The sequence below is a fragment of the Melopsittacus undulatus genome, chromosome Z, assembly GCF_012275295.1.
Source record: "Melopsittacus undulatus isolate bMelUnd1 chromosome Z, bMelUnd1.mat.Z, whole genome shotgun sequence".
NCBI classification, from domain to species: domain Eukaryota; kingdom Metazoa; phylum Chordata; class Aves; order Psittaciformes; family Psittaculidae; genus Melopsittacus; species Melopsittacus undulatus.
In genome coordinates, this window is record NC_047557.1 from 28,821,710 (window position 1) to 28,844,608 (window position 22,899).

At 41.0% G+C, this 22,899-nt stretch overlaps 1 protein-coding gene across 1 annotated transcript; it reads left to right on the forward strand.

Moving 5' to 3' along the window:
* Positions 1 to 5,873: 5,873 nt before the first annotated feature.
* KCNV2 (potassium voltage-gated channel modifier subfamily V member 2) lies at positions 5,874 to 12,013 on the forward strand. Its single transcript, XM_005155010.1, has 2 exons — positions 5,874 to 7,271; positions 11,738 to 12,013. Exons 1-2 carry the CDS (start codon positions 5,874 to 5,876, stop codon positions 12,011 to 12,013), a joined length of 1,674 nt encoding a protein of 557 aa, XP_005155067.1.
* The last annotated feature ends 10,886 nt before the right edge of the window (positions 12,014 to 22,899 follow it).

Here is a 22,899-nt window from a genome sequence, read left to right on the forward strand (position 1 = left end):
CAGTTTCACCCTATCTGGTGTTTATGTTACCCTGCTTTCCATATTAGCTCTGTTCTGTCCACTGTGGGACTAACTAGCTCTTGCATGTGTTGGGAGATACGTGGTATGCAGAAAGGCAATTCCTGTTTTCTTTCCTAAGTGTAACAGGTGCATGACATCCACTGTAATGTGAGCAGGAAGAGATGTAAGCAACTGGGTGATGATGATTAGTCCACCCCTCAGACATCCTCTTTTTCCACTAGTTTGCCCTTTCTAAGCACCTTCTAGGTGGTTGCAGCAGCAGGCTTGGCAAGTGGGAAAAAAGAAGACAGAAATAGCGAAAGCAACGAGCAGAGAAGCATTTGTTCAGCAGCAACGTGGCACTCTGAGGGCTGAGAAAGGTCTGCCAGGGTGGTAGGGTATAAAGATGCCTGAAACCACAGTGCAGCTCATTGCTACTCGCATTTGAGTCTAACTAACTGACCTGAGTGGAGACAAAGGGTAGAGTGAAGGTTGCTTCAGCTATGAGCAGATCTGGTATTTTGCAAACCTCTAGCTCGGGGGTTTGGGGGATGTAGGATGTTGTCTGTTATTTGGTTGATTGGTTGGTTTGTTTTGTTGTTGGTGTTTTTGTTTTTGTTGTTGTTGTTCTCTTGGGGTTTTTTGGGTTTTTGTTTTTTTTTACAATCACTCTTTATAAAGAACTGGTGTGTGGGAATGAAGACAGAACACAATGTTAATTCTCCTACCCCCTGAGTTGCCCCTCCCAGCTCTAGCAGATGCTGCAGTCTGTCCACCTTCATCCTTATTATACTTTTTGAGCACCCTAATATGACAAACAGGACATTAATAATTATTACATTATTAAAAACCACCATTAGCAGTATTTTCCACATTGTTAACATAGCTTGAGAGGTCACTGGAGGTTAATGAAAGAATTTGTCTGGACCTTTTGAAACAACCCTCCATGTTATTTTTCATTGCAATACCCTATGGATAGCTGAGTATGTTATTTCAAATCCCCAAGATGTTGAAGTAGTTTGAGCCACACTTTTTAGAAAAATGTCAGAATTGCTTATTGACATTCTAGGGTCATCGTTTAAGTAGGTCAGAACAGATGATCTTACAGGCCTTTCCTGACCTTATAAAAGTACTAATCTACGAACGGTTTCTCTAGTGAGGTAGGAACTAATCCACTAAGGCCTTACAGAGCCATATAAATTCTTTAAGGTAATTTTAATTAAAAAGTGTGGGTTTGGGGTTTTTTTGTTTGTTTGTTTGTTTGTTTGCTTTTTAAACCAAGACAAAGCAACCATACTCAGCTCTGAGGCTGATTTGCTCACTGAAAATGCATTGGAGTTATACAGTCCCCTATCCTGGGAAAAGTCAGCACTCCTTAAAACGAAGACTTGCAAAGACTCATCTCATGACCCTCTTCCATTTTAATTATAGTTTTCTCTTGTGAAAATACTGTTCTCAGGAAGCTGATATCCAGAGCACTTTATGGTTGATTGGACAGCATTCTCCACTGTTACTGACTGCCAGGTTTTTATGTTTCTTCTTCCCATAGAATCATAGAATATCACAAGTTGGAAGCACTCCATAATGTTAACTGACTGCAAATCAGATTTCTCTCAAAGGCCTCTCTACCCTGGAGGGAGTCCATGGTTCCTCCTAGTTTAGTATCATCGGCAAACATACATTGATGCATATTTCATTCCTGCAATCAGATAGTTTATAAAAACATGAAAGACCACTGTCCCTAAAATCGACCCCGGGCCAAACCCACTTCTCACTGACTACCAGCCTGATATAAACCCATTTACTAAAACTCTCTGAGCCCTACCTTTCAGCCAATTATTCACTCATTGTATTACGGACTTGTTTAGCTGTTTCCTGGACATTTTGTCCAGAAGGATACTGTAAGAGACAATATCAAAAGCTTTACTAAAAGCAAAACCACTCTACATCTGCTGGCTTCCCTTACTAAACTAGATGGGTGACCTTGTCATAAAAGGAAATTAAGTTGGTTAAGCAGTATTTTCCCCTTGTGAACCTGTGCTGGTTATGACCAATGACTGCATTGTCTCTCAAGTGTTTTTCAATAACTCCAAGAAAACATTCTCCATAATTTTACTAGTCAGGGAAGTGGACTGACAAGCCTGTAATAACCAAGGTTTCCCTTTTAACCTTCTTGAAAGCTGGCACAACTTTTGTCAGCTTCCAGTCAACTGGGACTTCTCCAGACTCCCAAGACCATTGACAAATAGTAGAGAGAGGTCCTGAAACAACAGCCAGCTCTTTCAGTACCTTGGGATGAACCTCATGACACACCACAGACTTACATACATCCAGCTGGAGCAGCAGTTTAGAACAAGTTCAGAGTCTGCTGGGACCTATCATTCACCCACTCACAGTTTTCCAGCACTGGGCTCTGTGGGTCCTAAGGATGATCATCAGTGCTGAAAACAGAGGATAGAAGGCATTAAACTACTCTGCTATATCTACACCCCTGTTTGTGAGGTGGCTGGCCTCATCAAATTAGACAAATATTATCTCTGATCCTCCTTTTGCTGTTAACATGTTTTAAAAAACCTTTTCTGTTGTCCTTCAAAGTACTGAACATCTTGAACTCTCATCAACGTTTGGCCCCATGAATTTTCTCCCTACAGTGGTGAACAGTATCTCTGTTGTCCATGTCATATGTCCTTGCTTCCAAAGTCCACATACTTTCCTTTTTTGCCTAAGTCCTAGACAAAAAATCCCTGCTCAGTCAAGTCATCTTTCTGCCCCAGTTGCTTGATTTCTGACACTTTTGGAATTGCTCACCCCTGTAAAGACATGGCTTTTAAAAAGTGACCATCATTCATGGACCCCAATACCTTCAAAAGCAGATTCCTGGGGGACCTAGCTAGCTTCTTCAACTGCCCTGTTCTTTTCCATATAAGAAGATGCTATGCAATTCTTATTAAAGACACATGTGAAGATAAGCAACAGACTGAATAAGGTGTTAAGGGGATAAAAAAAAAAAAACAAAAAAAAGCAGAGAGAATACTCTTTTGTTATCTACCTAGACTGAGAGTCTAGCAGCTCAGAACCAAGTCTAACCCCAAAGTAAAGAATATAAATTAAGCAATTTTGTTTCACCTATTTTGTTAGTGAGAGGCAAGTTTGAGCAGAAAGTACCAGGTGCCCGAGAGCTATGTTTCCAAAAATATCTAGGTCAAAGCAATTACTCTGTGTGGAAGCAAAACAAAAATCTTTCTTGTTTTGCTTAGTAGTGATGTTCAAGGTCTTTGTGCAGGTGCATGAGGTGTCGGTATTTGACAGTCTTGAAGTTCACCCTGTAGAAGCTCCTGCTGCTGCAGTATAGTATGAGCAGTGTGGTATCTCTTGAGTAGCAAGCATTAAGACTTACCAGATACTTCTCAGAAGTGAAACCAGTGAGCCTGACAACAAGGAAAATGAAATGCTGCAGTGGAGGCTGGTGAGAGGAATATGTTTATAGTCTGGCCTGAATCCTGATTAAGAAGTACTCAAGAATTTTCAGTAGTAAAATGATAACATTGCAGACTTTTTTTTTTTCCTCATATCAGAATTGGTTTGCTTAGGAGAAAGAAACAGCCTTGAAATTGGACATTAATTTTAGCATTAAGGTTGCTAACAAAGGACTCACCATGGCATGGTTTAATGTTCAAAGCATACTGCAAAGATTTTTATCTGTAATAAGGCATTGAGAATCCCTATTAATCGGGGCCTTGTCTTTTTTTGCAAGAAAGTGGAGACAAATTCATGAAGCAAAATATTTTCAAGCACAGCTAAACATTAATTGCCAATAATCCAGGCCTTGAACATTGTGAATTGCAGAGACCTTGAACTATTAAAGTCTCTTTTGGTGATAGATCCCTTTTCTCCATGCCTTACTGATAGCTGTTTGTAGGATTTTCCAATTCTCAGTTTTCAAAATTGAGATACGTTTATCAAAATGCACATTTCCTGTTTTTTTATAAAGCAAGTTAGCAATTTGCCTACTGCATTTCTCCCTCTGATTTAAGGGAAGTAAAATAACTAGGATCCCACGGTTTCTGACACCAGGTGAGCAGAGCAGAATTCTTGAAACACTGGGGGACAGAGCTCATGGTATTAACCCCAACTGGTTTCTGTTGTCATAGTGCGTTTGGAAATGTAAAGTCAAATATAGGTACTTCCCTGGTACCATCCTGTCATATCACTGTTACTCTTGCTACAGAGATGATGTGAATTGTAAATGGGGAATTTCTGTGGAACAGATTCTTTCTCATGGCATCATCTCTGCTATGAAAATTTTAAATCTCTACAATTTATAGCAATATAGACCTGAAAAAAAATCTTGTTTTTCTAGAGGTGCTTAAACCTTAATGTATGAATGGGTTGCCCAGGGAAGTTGTGAATGCTCCATCCCTGGCACTGTTGGACAGAGCCTTTGGTGACATGGTTTAGCATGAGGTGTCTCTGCCCATGGCAGGGAGGTTGGAACTAGATGATCTTAAGGTCCTTTCCAACCCTAACTATTCTATAATTCTATAATTAAGCATGATGCGCCCACTAGGATGCAGCCTGAGAACCAAAGTATTGCAAAACACCCTGTTATGGTGTCTTACGGTTTGTTGACAGCTAGAAAATATAAAAGCTGCAAATGGGGGTAGGGGAAAGGGGAAAAGAAAGGGTGATTCTAATTGCAACAGCATTTGCTTCCCATAGGACACTATTAAAACAACATATTGGAGTTGGCAGGTGCAGGACCATGAGATTAAGCAACTGTAAATCAGAGGCTAAGAGCATTCTGAGAGAGTCATCCTTTTATTTTGTTTGTCTTCTTCTTCACAGGAGCTATAGTTCATCTGAAGTGATCAAGTAACAGGGAGAAGTAACCTGGCTTTCGGGATGCTCATTGTTACTGCTTGTGCCAGCTCAATCAGAGCTGAGGATGAAACCTCCACCAAAACAAAGAGAAAGCATCTCTTCTGCCCTGCTAGGTACCTACTGCAGTTTTACACTATTAAGCATGCCCTTCAGGAGAAACAAGAGTGGCTTTGTTCTGTTTCTTAGCAGCTCATGCAGAGTTTGAACTGAAGCAGCAGGCTGGAAAACCCTTCACAGCCCTCCCCTTTACTTCCACTGTGTCCAAAAGAGCAAGAGACATGCACTCCCAGAGCACAGACAAAGCTTCAGGCACAGAGTGCGACATTCCTCCACCCATAAGCAGATGGAGGTATTCTAACTGGGAATAAAAAGGGATGGCTTTTAGTCACTCATCTTTGTGAAACATTTTAAGAGCTACCCTGGTGAATTCTTACCCATTATTCCACATAAATTACTCATTATTTCCATTAAGAAAACCCAAGCCATGATACAGTCATGTAGATGAAAGAAACCTGTAATGTTCTCTCTCCCCCATCATACGTTTTCATTTTTAGATTGTTCTTAATCTGTATATACTCAAATTAGGAAAATTTATAGGGTTTATTAGCAATTATATTTTAGGATTTTTCCCGCCTACTGATTTTTCATAGATTTATGGATCCATAATCATTCACGTCACAGCCTGAGGGAGATGAGGCTGGAACAGGATAATAGCCCTTAAATCCCCTTCTCTAAGCACTCAGATCTTCGCTGTCAGCAAGATTAAAACGGTCAACTGCAGTCTTCATGTGTCTATTTCCCACACGGAGCTTTGACAACAACTGGCATATTGGCTGGCATGGAAGAAAATGCAGAAACACTGCTGTGCATGATAATATTGAGATAGAGAAAGAAGAAAACAGAATTGTCATCATTTGTAGCGTTAGAAAAGACTAGTTCTAATTCCTTGATCAGGTGAATGCAAAGGAAGGAGAAGAGTAAGGAAAAATAGTATGTTGCAGTTCAACATGCAGCCACAGTTTCCTTTCCTGAAACATACAGGCAGAGAGAGGGAAGCACCAAATGTCCTCTCACAGCCCGACAAGGGGAAGGACAATGAAGGCATGCACATGGACTCCCAGCACCTACTGCTCCTGGGACCTGAGGGAAATTACAACTATTATGTGGATGACGAAGATGAGGAAGAGGAAGAGAAAGAACATGGAAAATGGCCAAACGGAGAACCATCTGAGGGAGAAAACAAGCCCTCATCATCCGTACCTTGCTCTCCTGCCCCTTCCTTTGGAGCCCCAGCTTCCACTTCATCTGTGCTGAATATCAATGTCGGTGGCCAATGCTACCACCTCACCTACCAGGCAGTGGCCATCTATCCAAAGACCCGCTTGGGCCGTTTGGCTACATCCACTGACCGCCGCTGCCAGCTGGGCCTGTGTGATGACTATGCTGCACAGGTAGATGAGTATTTCTTTGACCGGGACCCAGCAGTCTTTCAGCTGGTGTACAACTTCTATGCCTCAGGGGTGCTGCGTGTGCGGGACGAGCTGTGCCCCCGTAGCTTCCTGGAGGAGCTGAGCTACTGGGGTGTGCGGCTCAAATATACACCTCGCTGTTGCAGAATCTGCTTTGAGGAGCGCCGTGATGAGCTGAGCGAGCAGCTGAAGGTCCAGCGTGAGCTGCGCTCCCAGGCAGAGGCTCAGGAGAATGAGCAACTCTTCCACCATATGCGTTACTATGGTCCTCAGCGCTGGCGCCTCTGGAACCTGATGGAGAAGCCCTTCTCCTCTGTCACTGCCAAGGTGATGGCAGTGGCTTCCAGCTTCTTTGTGCTCATTTCTGTGGTGGCTCTGGCACTCAACACAGTGGAGGAGATGCAGCAGGTAGACCGTAAGAGTGGGGAGAACCGGCCTGTCTTGGAGCACATTGAGACCCTGTGCATCGCATTCTTTACACTAGAGTACTTGCTGCGCTTGGTCTCTACCCCAGATCTGCGCCGCTTTGCCAGCAGTGCCCTCAATGCAGTAGACCTGATTGCCATCCTGCCGCTGTACCTGCAGCTGCTGCTTGAATGCTTTGCTGATGATGACCAGCCCCGAGGTCGGGGCTCTCAGCATGAACACGATATTGAGAAAGTGGGACGGGTCGGCAAAGTGGGACAAGTGCTTCGCATCATGCGTCTCATGCGCATCTTCCGCATCCTCAAGCTGGCCCGCCACTCCACGGGGCTGCGTGCCTTTGGCTTTACCTTGCGCCAGTGCTACCAGCAGGTGGGCTGCCTTTTGCTCTTCATTGCCATGGGCATCTTCGCCTTCTCCGCCATGGTCTACACAGTGGAGCACGATGTCTCCAGTACCAACTTCACCAGTATCCCCCATGCTTGGTGGTGGGCTGCCGTAAGTAAACACATCTTACCTTGCTGGGTAGGCAGAGACCCTCCCTCCCTTCCCCTTTCCTTTCTTGCTAGAGTCGCTGACAGTGTTGAAAACAGCAGGCTCAGATCAGTGAACATCTGTTCTGAATTCCAAGCTTAAGAACATATGCACTCACTCACACACACACACTTGCACTCATTTACCTCTGGTGTAAGCTTCAATTGAGGCTTAATCCGGCAGACGGTGTTGAAGTTCCCATCCGATCAAATGCAGACAGTACTTGTACTTTTAAAGGAGTGCATTTAATTCCATTGTCAATGTTACCAAATTAAAAAGACAAAAAATAAAAGTGTGCATTGGACTAATGATTGCAGGTAGACATGAGACTTTCATTCTTGCTCTTTTCAGAGCTCTATGGTGGCCCATTGTACAACTGCAAGATGAGAAGACATGGTTTATTAACTATAGTCTGGTCACTGAAATTTGCAGAGGCAAAGGTGTCCCAGAGCTCTGGCCTTCAAACATGTATTAGGAACAACAATTGTTTTATATAAGAGATTGTGTTCTCCTCTTTAGGTAGCACATCTAAGGTACATCTAAGGCACATATCTGCAGACAGACAAAACACTGGAGGTTATATATAGTGTGCCAGATTTACAGAAGAATAAATACAAACAGAAGCAGAATGGCTCAAGTAATTGATAATGAGATAAACTGCCTTATACATCTAGGTCAGTGGTTTGAATCCCGCATCAGTCAGTACTGAGAGCTGGTTAATGTCACATTGAATCTGTTTTTGCAACCTCTGCTAGAAAGAGTGTGATTTTAGTGCCATCCCAAGCACTTGTAGTGAGGGTAACTGCCTGAGTTTCAGCTGAAAAGCCTCAGTGATAAAGTTAGAATGACTGTTTCGAGACTGCCACTGGGTTAGTGCTCTGAGGCATTTGGGCACACCTCTTTGAGGGGTCTGAACCATCACTAGTGTTTACTATACCATGTTATGCAGAGGGGTGTTTTTGAGGCAGCATTTTCCGTCTATTGGGTTCACATTGGTGTTATCAGCGCTGTTCTCAGGCTAAAAGTAAAAAAAAACTAGCACTGTACCAGCTACTAAGAAGGAGAAAAAATGACTGCTATAGCTGAACCTGGCACACAGAGGCATGAAGATTCAGACAGGAACACAAAAAGGTGAGAGTTTAATGTCATGCACCTGCTGTAAACACCTCCTGGCTCTAGCAATGTCCTGACAGGACTGTTCCAGCACCCCAAACCTGGAATTCACCTCATAAAGATTTTCATTCATAAAGGGTTTGGAAAGCAGTTTAACTCTAGACTTGAATTGCATTAACACCCAAAGATAGGCATATATTCACTTATAGGAGGCTAACCAGTATTTCTCAAACTATTGTGAGATAAAAATGATAATTACACTCTTCAAGGTGAGCTGTGAAGACAAAAGAAACACTTCTAGGTTTATCAAGGCTAGCACATGATGGAGAGGGAGTTGTAGGCTGTAAGTAAATGCTTAGCAGATAATCTTCATGCACAAGCATGGCAGTTTCACAATTCTCATTTTTACAGCAATGTTTTGGCAGGAAGAGGGGCAGTTTTACCAAGTGCATTGGGGAGAGGGGAATGTTGATCCCTGCTTATGTTGCTGTCTTCAACATTTCAGAGCTGGAAAACGACAGCTCTGTTATATTGCAGAAGATGTGTCTATGGCAGTCTGGATTAAATCAGAGCGCAGCTAGACATTGCAGGTTCTGAGAGAAGTCAAAAGGCCTGTATCTTGGCTGTCCATAACTCTAAAGCTTGTTCTAGTCTGTCATCACGTACATTTTGGTTTGCAGCAGCTGATGAGGGCCACCATAATCCATGTTTATGGCAGGGCCTCCGGGAGCACTTCTGACTTCTGGTTCTGGTTATGGTGCTGGCTATGTTCCAGTTGCTCCCAGGGAAAGGAAGCTCATGCAAATGGACTGGAAGGGAGTCAGAAGATCTCTTCATGCTAGTTGATCAGCATAGGAATTGGATGTACTGAGCTGTGTATGGGGCCCACAGAACATTGACCCTACCCCATCCAAAGCCACTTATCCTGGCCAGCAGCTCCAGGAGCCCATGGCCTGCACTTCTGGTTCAGTGATGGCTGATGTGATGTGGTGGTTTCCCATACATTTGTTTTAGTAATTCAGCATATGCAGAAAAACTGGCCCTATAGACACCCACAGACATTTATATATATGTACATGCATATGCCTGTGTGATGAACATCCTTTAAATTGGGGCATGGGAAGGAGTAAAAAAACAGTGAATAAAGGAAAGGGTCCTGTAATGTGACCTTCACAGGTCATCTTTAAGTGATATACACAGATTATGAAAAAAATTGTGCTTCATTCATTGCTCTAATAAGGATATTAGCATTATATTTTGTTTTTGTAACATGCAGGATATAAGCAAAATCTCTAGGGCTCATCTCTGCAAGCTGGTGACAGCATAATGATTTAAATACTCTTAAGAGACCTGTATGACTATAACAATGCGAAAAAGGCCTATTAGGTGAACAAGTGTCTTCAAAAGAGAGCTGTAACATATACATTGTAATTCCAAGACATAAAACTCCTTTTAAAGCTTGTTCATTCTCTAAGAGTGAAAACTAATATCCAGATCACTCAAATTTCATTAAAGTTCAAGTTCAACAGTGCTCATGGTCTCACACACACAGAAATATCCCTCCCAAACTGTCACAAGAAGATGTAGAAGGCTATGCCAGGGGAATAGAACCTTATCACAGGATAATGGTTTTGTCCTGACTGGTAGAGATAAACATCTTGCCTTCATCTCAGTATTTATTTTTGGAGATATTTATCCTGTATTATCATTCAAATCCAGTGACTTAATTTCCATTAAACCAAGTGACTAATCCTTTTTATTCCACAGGAAGCACCAGGTGCAACCTACAAATGTGCTTACCCTGTGTTGTCTCATGTACCCTAATGCTTTCTTCATTTGAAATAACATTTTATTTAGCATGTTAGAGGATGGAAGGCTGCACACTGTGACCTTCCAAAGACTTATTTCAGTGTTAAAGCCAGAAGGACATTACAGTGAAAGTCCTACTGTCTTTTATTTCTGCCAAAGATTTCACAGATACACACAGTGTGTTGAGATACTGGGGGAAAAAAAAGAGAAAGAAAAAAAATCATTGGCTGAATAGGTCCCTTGCACAGACTAGGAAGTGCCAGATGGCAGAAGCCTGCAAGTCTTACCTGAGAAACTTAAGTTATATTTAATAAATGAGTGTGAGTTACTGTTATTAGGAGTTAGAAACAGGCTGAGTGTTTGGGAGTACATAATTCATGTGTAGCATCTCCATACACAAACATCCGTGAAGTTTTGAAACTGACTTTTACAAAGACAGTATTACAGTAGTTAGTGTAGTACTGGGTCCATATAAACAGTTTCTTCATACATTCATAGTCTAAAAAGAGAAAATGCTGATGGCTGAGAAGAAAAAAGTCTGTGAAACTATGTAGACAATGTGATGGCAAAATGTACAGATTCATAGAGTGCATATGCTAAGCACCATCAGTCCCACAAAAAAAAAATCTTAACCCCCAAACACTTCTTCAAAGAGGAATTCAGAAAAAAAAAATCCCACCTGTGTACCTCTGAGCTAAACTAAACAGAAATATTCCCTACTGAAGGCACACATACACCTTACTCTTGTAACCTCTGACATACAGCAGAGCAGGAAGATCAAACAATTTAGCTCTATAAATATATACGTTGCAAGAATACACTGTGAGCAAAACCTTCCAGGTAATAGAGAAAGATCTTTGGTATTTCCTTAGCTCCTTAAAGGTATGTAACAAAAGGGATTTTACCTAGAAACTTCAAAGTCCTGGGTCACTTCTTATAGAATAATATATAACATTATAAAAATATATTTCACAATTAGCTAAGGGTTTTCATGTGTTTTTTCATTAGTTCCTAAAATAAATATGACAAAGGTAATACACAAAATACTACTCAGAACAAGTCACAAAATACCAGGTTTTATAAGCACACTGGATTTAGACACAGGGCATCTGTTCCAAGCAACATGATGAGGGAGCAGGGCTGTCGTTATCACTGGATTTGCACGGTCAGGAAGCCATCTCTTTCATCCGCTCACCACAGCCAAGAAAACCCACTTACTGAGCAGGCTGGTGTGGAAATTGTTTGGTAATACCTTCTGCCAGACAAAGCTTTTGAAAATCCTGCTGGATTGTGTCAAACTGCACTGTTGTCTTTCTTTACTGCATGAGACAAATTATTATTTATACTAGGGATATTTTGCATAAAATTGGTAGTACAGAAAAAAAGTCAGCAGAGAGTATTTCAGATTTATGATGTGAAGTCTAAAAACGCTAACTGTAAAATTGTCCCTGATCCCCAAATTGTATGTTTCTTCTCAGCTAACAAACTGAATGTTGGTTTGCCCGTAGGTCAGCATCTCTACAGTGGGATATGGAGACATGTGCCCAGAAACTCACCTTGGCCGCCTGTTTGCTTTCCTCTGCATTGCATTTGGAATAATCTTGAATGGCATGCCCATCTCTATTCTCTACAACAAATTCTCAGACTATTACAGCAAGCTGAAGGCCTATGAGTACACAGCTCTCAAGAAAGAAAGGGGGAAGGTGGACTTCACACGGAGAGCCATGAAGAAAATATCTGAATGCTGTGGAGAACATGCAGCCCACTCTTTGTCACAGCACTGAGTTTGGGTTTTAGGTACTGGGAGGAAACAGAGAAGATGAAGAAAAAAGAGAAAGAGATCAACCAAGCTAGCTGAAGATAAATTGAAAAGCCCAAAAGCAGATGGCAAAATCTGATTTGAAGGCAGTTGTTTTCAATAGAAAATAGGCTTAGATTACAACAGACTTTTTAAAATTTTTTTTGTTTTAATTTTTTTTTGGCTTTCCCAGGCTGTGAGCAGCACTTTGGTGTTCACCAGCTGTCTGTGATGGCATTCTTCAGGTTAACCACCTAGAAACTCTAAATTAGACCTACATGAAAAGGTAACCCCTGCTACTGATTAGACCCACTATAAAGACCCATCATAATCAAACCAAATGAAAAAAATGCTTCCATTAAGTGTCAGCCACCTCACAGCTATCAAGGGAGTCTCAAAAATTAAACCAATAGAATACCCAATATACTGACTGCATAGCTGAAATTGGTTTTGCATCAGCTTTCAAACCCAGGAAAACAGCCTCCAGCATTTATCTGAATATTATCAGCATGTATATTCTTTAAGCTTCAAGCTTCTGTTTCCACAGCCAGAGAGCTATGCTTCATTGTTCCAATTTTATTTTTCAAATGCAGCCCTGCAAATCATTCCTATTTTCATACCTAGGCAAGCAACACATTGCTTTTAGTATTTCACCACCACCACCTCCCTAATCATCTTTCATTATGCCAAGAACTAGTGAAGAAGTCTGCAATCAGAGTCAATAAATGTCATTGATAATTTTGAAAACACTTTTAAACCACAACCTTCTTTAGGTATAGGATTAGGTGATGAAGTAAATCTATTTCACAGCATTTAATGTATCTACTTATGAACTGTTAGAAAAATAATAAGCCCATCAGGAGCCATAAGTGTTAAAGCAGCAATTAAAAAACAAGAAGCAAATGAAACACATAATGGATAATACATCACAAAGACTTTTCATACAAAGGATCTTATCAGCACCTATCTGTAACAAATTTAAAATATAAAATAAAATCAAGGTACTTTGTCCGGTATCTACAGTCATTAAGGACACAATTCTGACACCTTAGCTTACCCCCAGTAGTACCTTACTTTCTAAGATTACTGAGCCTTCTTGTACAGCTGGATACAATTTCTTATTCATCAGAAACTCACCCCAAAATATACACAACAAATAACAATAACAACAATTCAATGGAATCACGGTTTTATGTATTAGTTTGCAACATATCAGTATTCTTTTTATGTAAAAGCAGTCATACCAGTTTAGAAATAACAACCTAAATAACAGATCTGAAACAATAGTTATTTTAATGATAATCAGATACAAATAAAATTAAAAGAAAAGAAGGGTAACAAAAAGAAGCAATGGTAATAGCCACTGGTATAACCCATGGCTGTTACTCAGCAGTGCTCTCGCTTCAAAACAGCCTGATGACAGACATGCATTTTAAAATATTCGAACTCTCACGTTGTGTCTGTGCTGTCCTGCTGAATGCAAATGGCTGCATTCAAATCTCAGAGCCACTCTGCAAACAGTGGTGTGAGGCTCACTCTTGGGACAGATGAAGGTGAAAAAGTTCATTAATTTTTCCAGGTTCATGCAAATTGTGTCAATCATACAGACACTTCTCCTTTCTGTGGTGAGAAGGTGATTAGTAACCAAGTTGCTCTTCTCATTCTCTGCCTCCAGACAAGCATATCATAAGCCCATCTGTCATTTTGTTCTTTAGGAATGACAGTCAGCACATTGTGTGCTGATCAGCTCTGTTAAAAGCTAAACCATGCCTTTAAGGCACAGCTGAGCCCTGGAGTCAAATGTGATAGATGCTTGCTGTTCTGCACTGCATATAATGCAGCAGGATCAATCCTGGCACTCACTGGGAAGAATAGCTGCTTTACTGTGGCTCTAGGGGTGGTATGAATTTGTATGGCGCTTCTGCACAGCAACAACAGGACAAGTTGCTTCCTGAACACACAGGAAACCTCCTTCTCAATTCAGTGAGGTGGCAGGTTACAGGCATGCAAAACCACACTGGGCTTTATTTTCAGCATGCAGATTGGATTAGATCCATTAAAAGGATGTAAATGTTGGCAGTTACTCAACTTTTTAAGATACGGGGCACCCTAGGTTAATATTTGCGTCTGAAGGAATCAGTATTTGCATGTCCCATGTAGACGGGATACAGACGCTCAGCCTCGCATGGCAAGCTCAGCAGCTTCTTGCTGCATAAGGAAATCCAGACCCTGAGCACCTACCTGCTGAGGCTGGACTTCCTCACAGCCTAGACTTGACACAAATCACCAGCCTCATTTTCCACCCCACTTGCCTCACCTGCTGTAGCCATTCAAGTAGATGTTCTTCTTTGTAAGTGAATAGGCTTTCCACACAAATCATGAGCAAAAACATAAAAGGACTGTTCTCTCTTTGAATCAGGAGTCAGAACTGAATGTCCTTAACAAGTACTTTATTTTCTGTCCAACAAGATTTTACCCAAGAAGTCCCATAGTACTGCTCTAACCACTCAAACACAGCTTGGAGAGGGTCTCTCCCACCCCTCTAGCTGAAGCTGTTCCATTTTGCACTATGTAGATAATGACCCACCAGGTGACTGTTAAAGACAGATCCTACAGCTCAGTGTTTGCAGCTTTTGGCTGGGTGGAAAGGTGTGGGTCACAGGCCCTGCTTCAATAAACAGCTGTGAACGTACCTTGACAAGCAGGACAATCTTCCCACTCACTCTCCTCTGGCCCAAGCAATCTTTGGTTGAAAAGATTTGGTCCAGAAGGACTCCAGAGTCAGACTCTGCACGCTGCAGCCAAGCGAAGAGAAAACTCTTACTAAAGAGTACCCTACAGGTTAATGGCCATGGGCCAAAACACTTCTTGATCTGGAGAAAACCAGTTTCTGGCCCCTCAGGAGAAGACATTGTAACCAGTACCACTAGGCACCCATGTAGATGTTTTGAACACCAAGGCCATCACACCTTGAGCAGCTCAGCTTACCTAGCAGCTGCTTCACTTTCTTCTTTCTCAGTTCACTTTGTTCTCTCATCCGTTGGCAGTCCAGTCCCACCACCTCAGTGATGCATCTTTCCTCTATGCACTGACTCAGTACACAAATGTGACAGCTTGGGGGACCAAGACTATATTCTTGACTGATTTGTGACCTTGCTCAGTTTAGAGAGCTCTGACTAATGTTAGAACTGGCACAAGATACATGGTAGACGTGTGCACTCTGGAGGACAGACAGCTGGCAACAAACACATGAAATATTAAGCAGAAAACAACACAAACTTGCTGGTTTTCTGTTTTGTAATACCTGGCCCACCTGCCCCATTGCATGCAGCAGGTGAATGGGTCTTTGGTGGAGTAAGGGATTTTGAGGCAAACTACAGGTTAGTGTTTGGTTGCATTTGTTTTTGTTTTTCAACCATACTCATTGTTTTCTTCTCCGGATTACCTTGTGCACCTTTCTGCCTTGCAGCTTAACTAACGTTATTTTAGGGGTGACAAGCATGTTTGCATTTCAACAGAAGAGAGTGTGCCTGAAGTTGTGGTAACACTATACCAGCTCAAATGCTCAAACTCTGTCAGTACCAGCATTTTCTGTGGATGGTTACTAGCAAGGTCCTCTCACAAGCTCCTCTCCCCCTGTGAGAACCTGCCTGGGGCTTATACCATGGAAGGGGACCTCCAGCCAGCTCAGAGGAAGGAAGGAGCTCATATTCCCACAGAACAAACTTCCAACAGCCTGCAGAAGGCTGTGCAGACCTGTGTCAGCTGGGTTTGAAATAGGATGCAGCATTTTTGCCTTTTGTTTTTTTTCTGTTGGCATGATGATTCCTTTTGAGAAGGCCTCTCAGTTCATTTATTCTGCCACATCCACTGAGATTTTCAGTGGCATCATCACTGGCCCTGGATGACTCAAATGAAACTGCCAACATGAAGACATCCAAAAATAATGCAGAAGGGCTGTGATTGTCTTAGTAACTGACACGTGAATGCACATTTCAAATTTTTTAAATCAAAAGATTTCAAAATAACCACCTTAAGGGAAAATATGCTCAAACACAACGAAGATGAGCAGCATTACTAAAGCTAAAGAAGATAGGGCTTGTTTTATGAAATGGTAATTTGGCACAGTTAAGGTTTTGGGAAAATAGGCTGTAGAATTCTTGAAAAATTAGAAACCTCTCTGAATATGGCCATACTGAAGTCTTCTACTTTAACTAACTGCAGGCACTAGTGAGCCCCAGAGGGAGAAAGAAAACATGTTCTATCTTTATGTTTCACTACAGACTCAGCAAATATGTTGTCTCTGGAGAAAAAGAAAACAGTCAGTTTATCTGGATGGCCTGGCTTTATTTTAGGACAAGTAAGCATTGTTTTGTCTACTTGTTTTAGACCTGGGAATTTTTTGAAAAAAAAAATATATATATAGAGAGAAAATATTAAAGAGAAGAGGGAAAAAAGTTAAGGGAAAAGAAGGGGAAAAAAAGAAAAGAAAAAAGAAGACAAAGAAAGAAGAAAATAAGAAAAAAAATAATAAAAGGGTTTGTGTAGAAATCTGGAGTCTGTCCCTACATGAGACAGTGGAAAGAATTCCAAGTAGAATATGCTTTTGCCCAAATCCTTGTCTTAGGAGAATATCACTTTTTTCAACGCAATTCAGCAGCTGTTTGCCTTTCTCATTCAGAAACATAGCACTTAAAGGGGTAGCTACAGTAAACCACAGATTAATCATCATCTGCTGCTATTCCCAGGCTTCTAAGGCAAATAGTAATATTCAGTCTTTGAGTATGTATAATTTTTGAGATTATAAACTAGGTGTATTTCAAAGTTTTTTGGAGAAAAAGAAATATTGTCAATATGCCCAGGAAGGAAAAACTGTCTCCTTGCTTAAAAGATAGCTTTGACTGTTTACAATGTTTAGGGTTTATGTTATGTAAAAATATTTGATTCATGCTTATCTGCTATTAACAAAACCTTTATTAACTTCTTTATTCAATAGTAGAGAAATTATATGGCATGTGACTGTAATCCAGCTCTTCACCTTGGACTAAAAAAGGGAAAGATCAAACATGCTAGCTTTTTTTGTACTTAGGGAATTTAATAGAAATAAGCTGAGAAAAATGAAAGCATTTTACAGGTAGCTCCTGAGATAGAGATTATGAAGGTTTTTAAATAAAACTGTCTGGGTCTAATTCTACTCTATAAAATGACTCCATACTGTCATTCTAACTCCTGAAGCAGATTTGCTCAGTTTATAAACAAAAGCATTTCCCCCTGATTAATAACCAGCTAAACAAGTACCACCCTTAAAAGTCAGGCTTTCACTACCACCATTCTTCAGGCCACCACATTTTACCTTCACCAGTCCTGGCAGAGGAAACTGCCAGTAAAGAACTTGTATTACCAGCTGGCCAAGACACAGCAGAACCTGGTTTGGCTGCAAAGCTAACTTAGCTCTCACACAGCTAAAACCAGCTCTCCCCAACACTGAAAATGTCTGCCTGCAGAGGAAGTCTTCAACAACCATAAAAGAGCAGCCTTTCTCAGTAGGAAACTGAGATTCCTCTTTTTCCTAATCAAAAGCTACATATGGAGTAAACGGCATAGGCTGCAGATGAATGCATCAGCCCACTTGTACCAGAAAGGTTGGGCTCTGAGGCGAGGTCTCTGATCAAGCCCTGACATAAGCCAGATTGACACTGCAATCAATCAAAGGGACTTCATGCTCCTCAAGTCTTCTCCCGCCTATGCTTAAGGGTCTTTGACTTCCAGGTATTTTAACATCCAAATGTTTCTTTTTGGTGAACAAACAGGGGAAACAAAAAAAAAAAAAAAAAAAAGAAAAAAAGAAAAAGAAAAAAGATCCGGAAATGCAGGAAGCAGCTGCAACACACGGTTCGCTGTGATGGCACCTGTGAGGCACTGCAAGGTAGCCAAGTCTCCCTGTGGAAAGTGCAGTCCCATGCATGGAAAACTGTTCACTGCTGCCGCCCGGAGGTTACAGGCTGCCAGACTCCCCTTTTCCTTAGTGAGTCCCATCTGCTACGTTATCTAGTTCTGCTGCTTCTTCTTCAGATACAGCGTACCAAAAGCCTGGAGTCCTGTCAGCAAGAGTGTTTTCAATAACGTAAAATTAAATCTGTACTGCAAAGCCTGTATTATCATCACTAAGGGCTAAATGAATCTTCAGCCTAGTGCTACCATTAACTACCCTGCAGATTTCCCAATTCCTTTTGTTTCTAAAAGCTCCGATGCCTAAAATGTTTCCCAAAAGTCACTACCAAAAATCCCCACAAAAACTTAGAGAAGAGACTCTAGGCAGATCTCGATGCTGTCAGGATATGTTTAATGCTAGGTCTGCATATTTCTAGAACAGTTTAGGCAAACAAAAATATAACCACTTAACACCAGAAAATTAGTCAGGGAACAAGAAAGCTTAAGATAAACCTTAAATGTTGGTTGAATGGATTGGTATAGATCAATAGGGAGTACTGTCCATGCTTTTATTGATAAGATTTAACATAAGAAATAAAAAGACAGGTGTCAACAAAATGTCATGCCACTTTGAAGCATGTCAGGCTTAAAATAACGCTGATTTTGGGAGTGTATTTTTCCATGCAGTACAATGCATGTTCCTCTAAATCTCCACACACTGAAGAAAGAACAGTGCCATTTTATACACAAATTTGAAATATAGATTTGATCATGCAGCTCAGCCAACCTGAAAGATCAGTTTGATCACCTGCAAAAGGAAGATCTACTCCTGGCTAATCAGACTTCTCACTGTCTTACCATGTTACGCTGCCACCTGGCTGGTGCTCTGGTGTTCAAGTGGGTTCCTGTTTGTCTAGTGAATCTTACCAGCTACTAACAGAAATTAATTCAGCACCACCACACACAAAATCTCTAACAGTTTTGTGAACTCAATCACCTTAGCAAATAGCCTGACCAATGCCAGAGCTGCTCTGAAAAGAGATGCAACATCTCTTCAGAGGCAGAAGGAAACCCACTACTGACCCACACTGCAGCCGACAAGTTTCAAAATCACATTTATTAGACCACCTGAGGGGCTGGAGGAGGAGAGAGGAAGAGGCACACAGTTGTAAGCATACCATTCCTGCTTTACCACTTTCCACAGGCTTCCACTGCTCTTACACAGCTGTAATACTGCCATTACACTTGTATCATCCCACTGGAATTCACTTCAACAATGCTTTTCAAAGGCATCTTTCCTTCTGCAAGTAGTTCTTTTTTCACAGTCCCTTTCCCCTCAGAAATCTGCAAATATATGCTTTCTTACAGTTTTAGCTTATTTGTACATCACAGATCATTTCCTTACATGCCTGCCTTCTCTGTGTCTTTCTCTTTGCACAGACTGTCATATCCACTCTTCATTCAAATTCTACCACAAAATTCACTTCCTGTGATAAAGTTTACCATTACAAATGCAGATTCATTATGCTAGTGCCTTATCCTAAGGCACTTTGCATACATGCCTGAAAACAAATTTTCGTATATAAATATGATTGCTGTTCATGGGCAATCATAGAATCCTGAGTAAAAGAGTAGTCAGTCCAGTGCTAACACAATACTTTGCCATTGAAAAGATTAAATGATCTGGGCTTAATTCATACCCTTTGATTTCTATTATGATGAAGAAAACAATCTAAAAGCAAGCTTGGTATAATGAAACTGTTATATTGCTTGTTTTGGTTCATTTTTATTAAAAAAAAAAAAAACGAACTCCAACACCTTTATATGGGAAACCAGTTCAAAACAAAAACAACAAAGAAAAGCCTCCTAGGTATCATAGAATCATAGAATAGTTAGGGTTGGAAAGGACCTCAAGATCATCTAGTTCCAACCCCCCTGCCATGGGCAGGGACACCTCACACTAAACCATATCACCCAAGGCTTCATCCAGCCTGGCCTTGAACACTGCCAGGGATGGAGCATTCACTACCTCCCTGGGCAACCCATTCCAGTACCTCACCACCCTAACAGGAAAGAATTTCTTCCTTATATCCAATCTAAACCTCTGCTGTTTAAGTTTTAACCAGTTACCCCTTGTCCTATCACTACAGTCCCTAATGAAGAGTCCCTTACCAGCATCCCTGTAGGCCCCCTTCAGATACTGGAAGGCTGCTATGAGGTCTCCATGCAGCCTTCTCTTTTCTAGGCTAAACAAACCCAACTTTCTCAGCCTGTCTTCATACGGGAGGTGCTCCAGCCCCTGGTCATCCTCATGGCCCTCCTCTGGACTTGTTCCAAAAGCTCCATGATGTTTTTATATTGAGGACACCAGAACTGTACACAATACTCCAAGTGAGGTCTCACAAGAGCAGAGTAGAGGGGCAGGATCACCTCCTTCGACCTGCTGGTCACGTTCCTTTTGATGCAGCCCAGGATACGGTTGGCTTTCTGGGCTGCGAGCACACACTGCCGGCTCATGTTCATTTTCTCATTGAGTATCATGACCTGGTGCAAGCTACTTGTTAGTAAGGCCTACCCACCACAGCAATTGCAGTCTGAGCAGCACCATGCTGCATGAGAGCAGAAAATGCACACACAAATTTTCCCTTAGTGCAACACATCAACATTAAAGGACAAAGCACAACTAATGGCAGACACTTGAAATGCACCTGAAGCAGCATTTCAACCATAAGGATGATTTTGACTGCCATGACAACTGGTGCCATCATCATGCCATTGCCATGAAGATGACTTACTAGCAGGTGTCGTAGCACCCAATCTTCATCTAATTCATGCACTGAGTGTCAGTGGAAAAGAGAAACAATGCTTGCTCTTGGCAGATCCTGCCATCAGCAGCAATGAAGAAAGCTCATCCTTTTAAACTTAAACTAAGAGGTATTAAGTTGCAACAGTACCTACCTGTATATCCCTATTTCCAAATAATTGAAAATACACCATTACCAAGGTACTGGGGTTCTATGTATTCTAAGTACACAAAATAAAAAAGCTGTAACCACTCTTTCTGTTGTACATTGTCCTAGCATTCATGACGATTGAACACTGGCGGTTCAACTTACAACTTCTGCTATATAAAGTGAAAGAGAGGGGTGGTGGCTCTAGAAGGCAAAGGGGACTTTAATTTCACATCTGGACAACTGCTAGACCCCCCATAATTCCTGGAACAGCCTCTCCTCTGAGCGAGTGGCAGACACACAGTTACTTGCTAACTGTACTAAGATGCTGGCAACAATTTCAGGAGTTTGGATAATCTGAAGTAGTCAGGAGTCCTTGCCAAGTGCATTTAAAAAAAAAAAAAAAAAAACCACAAAAAAACCCTGAAAAAATGCTTTTGCTTCAGAGCTTTCCAAACAATTTCTTAGCCTTCATACAGTCACAGAGAACTCCAGCAGACTGAGACAGAAATGGCACTGCATGCAGCCAACTTCCTCAGTGGGAAAAGGCACCCACTCTATGAAGAACCTTAAGCCACTGAAAACAGTCTTTAGCACCTGCCACAACCTCCCTTTCCTCTCCTTCCATTAGGCTCCTTCAGAATTTGGTTTCAGCTGACATTAAAGACATACCTGAACAGTAAAATTTTTGTTCTGTCCCTGGTAGGAAAATAGCAGCATCTTTAGTATAACCTTAACTGATGACTACCTAATCAAGAGCAGCACTTCTCAATTGTGGTAAGGAAAATTACTAGTCAGTCACTCTAAATTACTCCACATAATTAAAAACAAATCATATACACAGTTACAAAGATGCAAATAAACTGTCTTGTAGGTTTTAATTTAAAGCAACCAGCAGTACACAATCAAAGCATTAAATCGGATCTAGACATTCTTACATAGCTCTTTACTATTTAGTTTATCAACACCTATATTCAGCTATGACTTACTTTCATTGCCCCTTTTAATTCTCGATTGGAAATATGCCTTCTCCCAAATTCAAAGCACTAATTTGTTTATTCCCCCTCAATAATCTCAAAATTGAGAAGTGGTGTATCAAATTCCACCACCACAACCCGCACCCCGAATGTCTTAACTCTACCACTAATTATTTAGTCACAAATCTGTTGCATATTTCATTCAGATTCATTTTTTTGGCAGTAACTAAGACTTCTTTAGCAACAGTTCACTACAGTTTAAATTCATTATCTATTGCTAATTAAAATGATCTGTTTTATTGTCACAGATGAAAAATCCTGTTACAGAAACTAATGAGCTGGAGCCTTGAGTAACTGAGAGGATGTGTTGACAAGCATGAACACTTAAAGCCAGTGCCAATCAGGTCTAATTGAGATTAACCTTCAAGTATTTACTACTACTCATCAGATTAGGTGGAATTAGAGGGAAGCACAGTCAGCAAACTACCAGTAAATCCACAGATGCAAATAAAACCCAACAATGTTAGAAACACTTCTAACTATAACCTTAACATTCTGCTTAAATTAACCTAAATAAACCTTGAATTACAATTGGGTTTACAATTTTTTTTTAAATTGCCTATTTAAGTATCTTGTCATTTTTTTATAATAAATAATATTCCCCCTAGACAGGACCAGTGAAAAACAAAAGACTACTTATTAAGATGAAACAATGCATTTTATTGCTTTGGATAAACTATTTAAACATACAAATCTAAAAAATGCACTTGACCCTAGGACCTGCATACATACAGGTGCTCCTTAGATAACCAGCTCATTTTACCTCATGCTAAGCATGCAAGTCTGAGTCTTTCTGGGTAATATGATTTTCCTGGGTTCCGAGCAGTGCTTGAGTTCCCGATGGACTGCAGGAGCAATTGTATCATGACTTCTTACAACAAACTCAGTAATACAGGAGTCTAATCTGAGGTATGTTAAAATACAGAAACTTAAGCCAGTGTACTTAATCACCA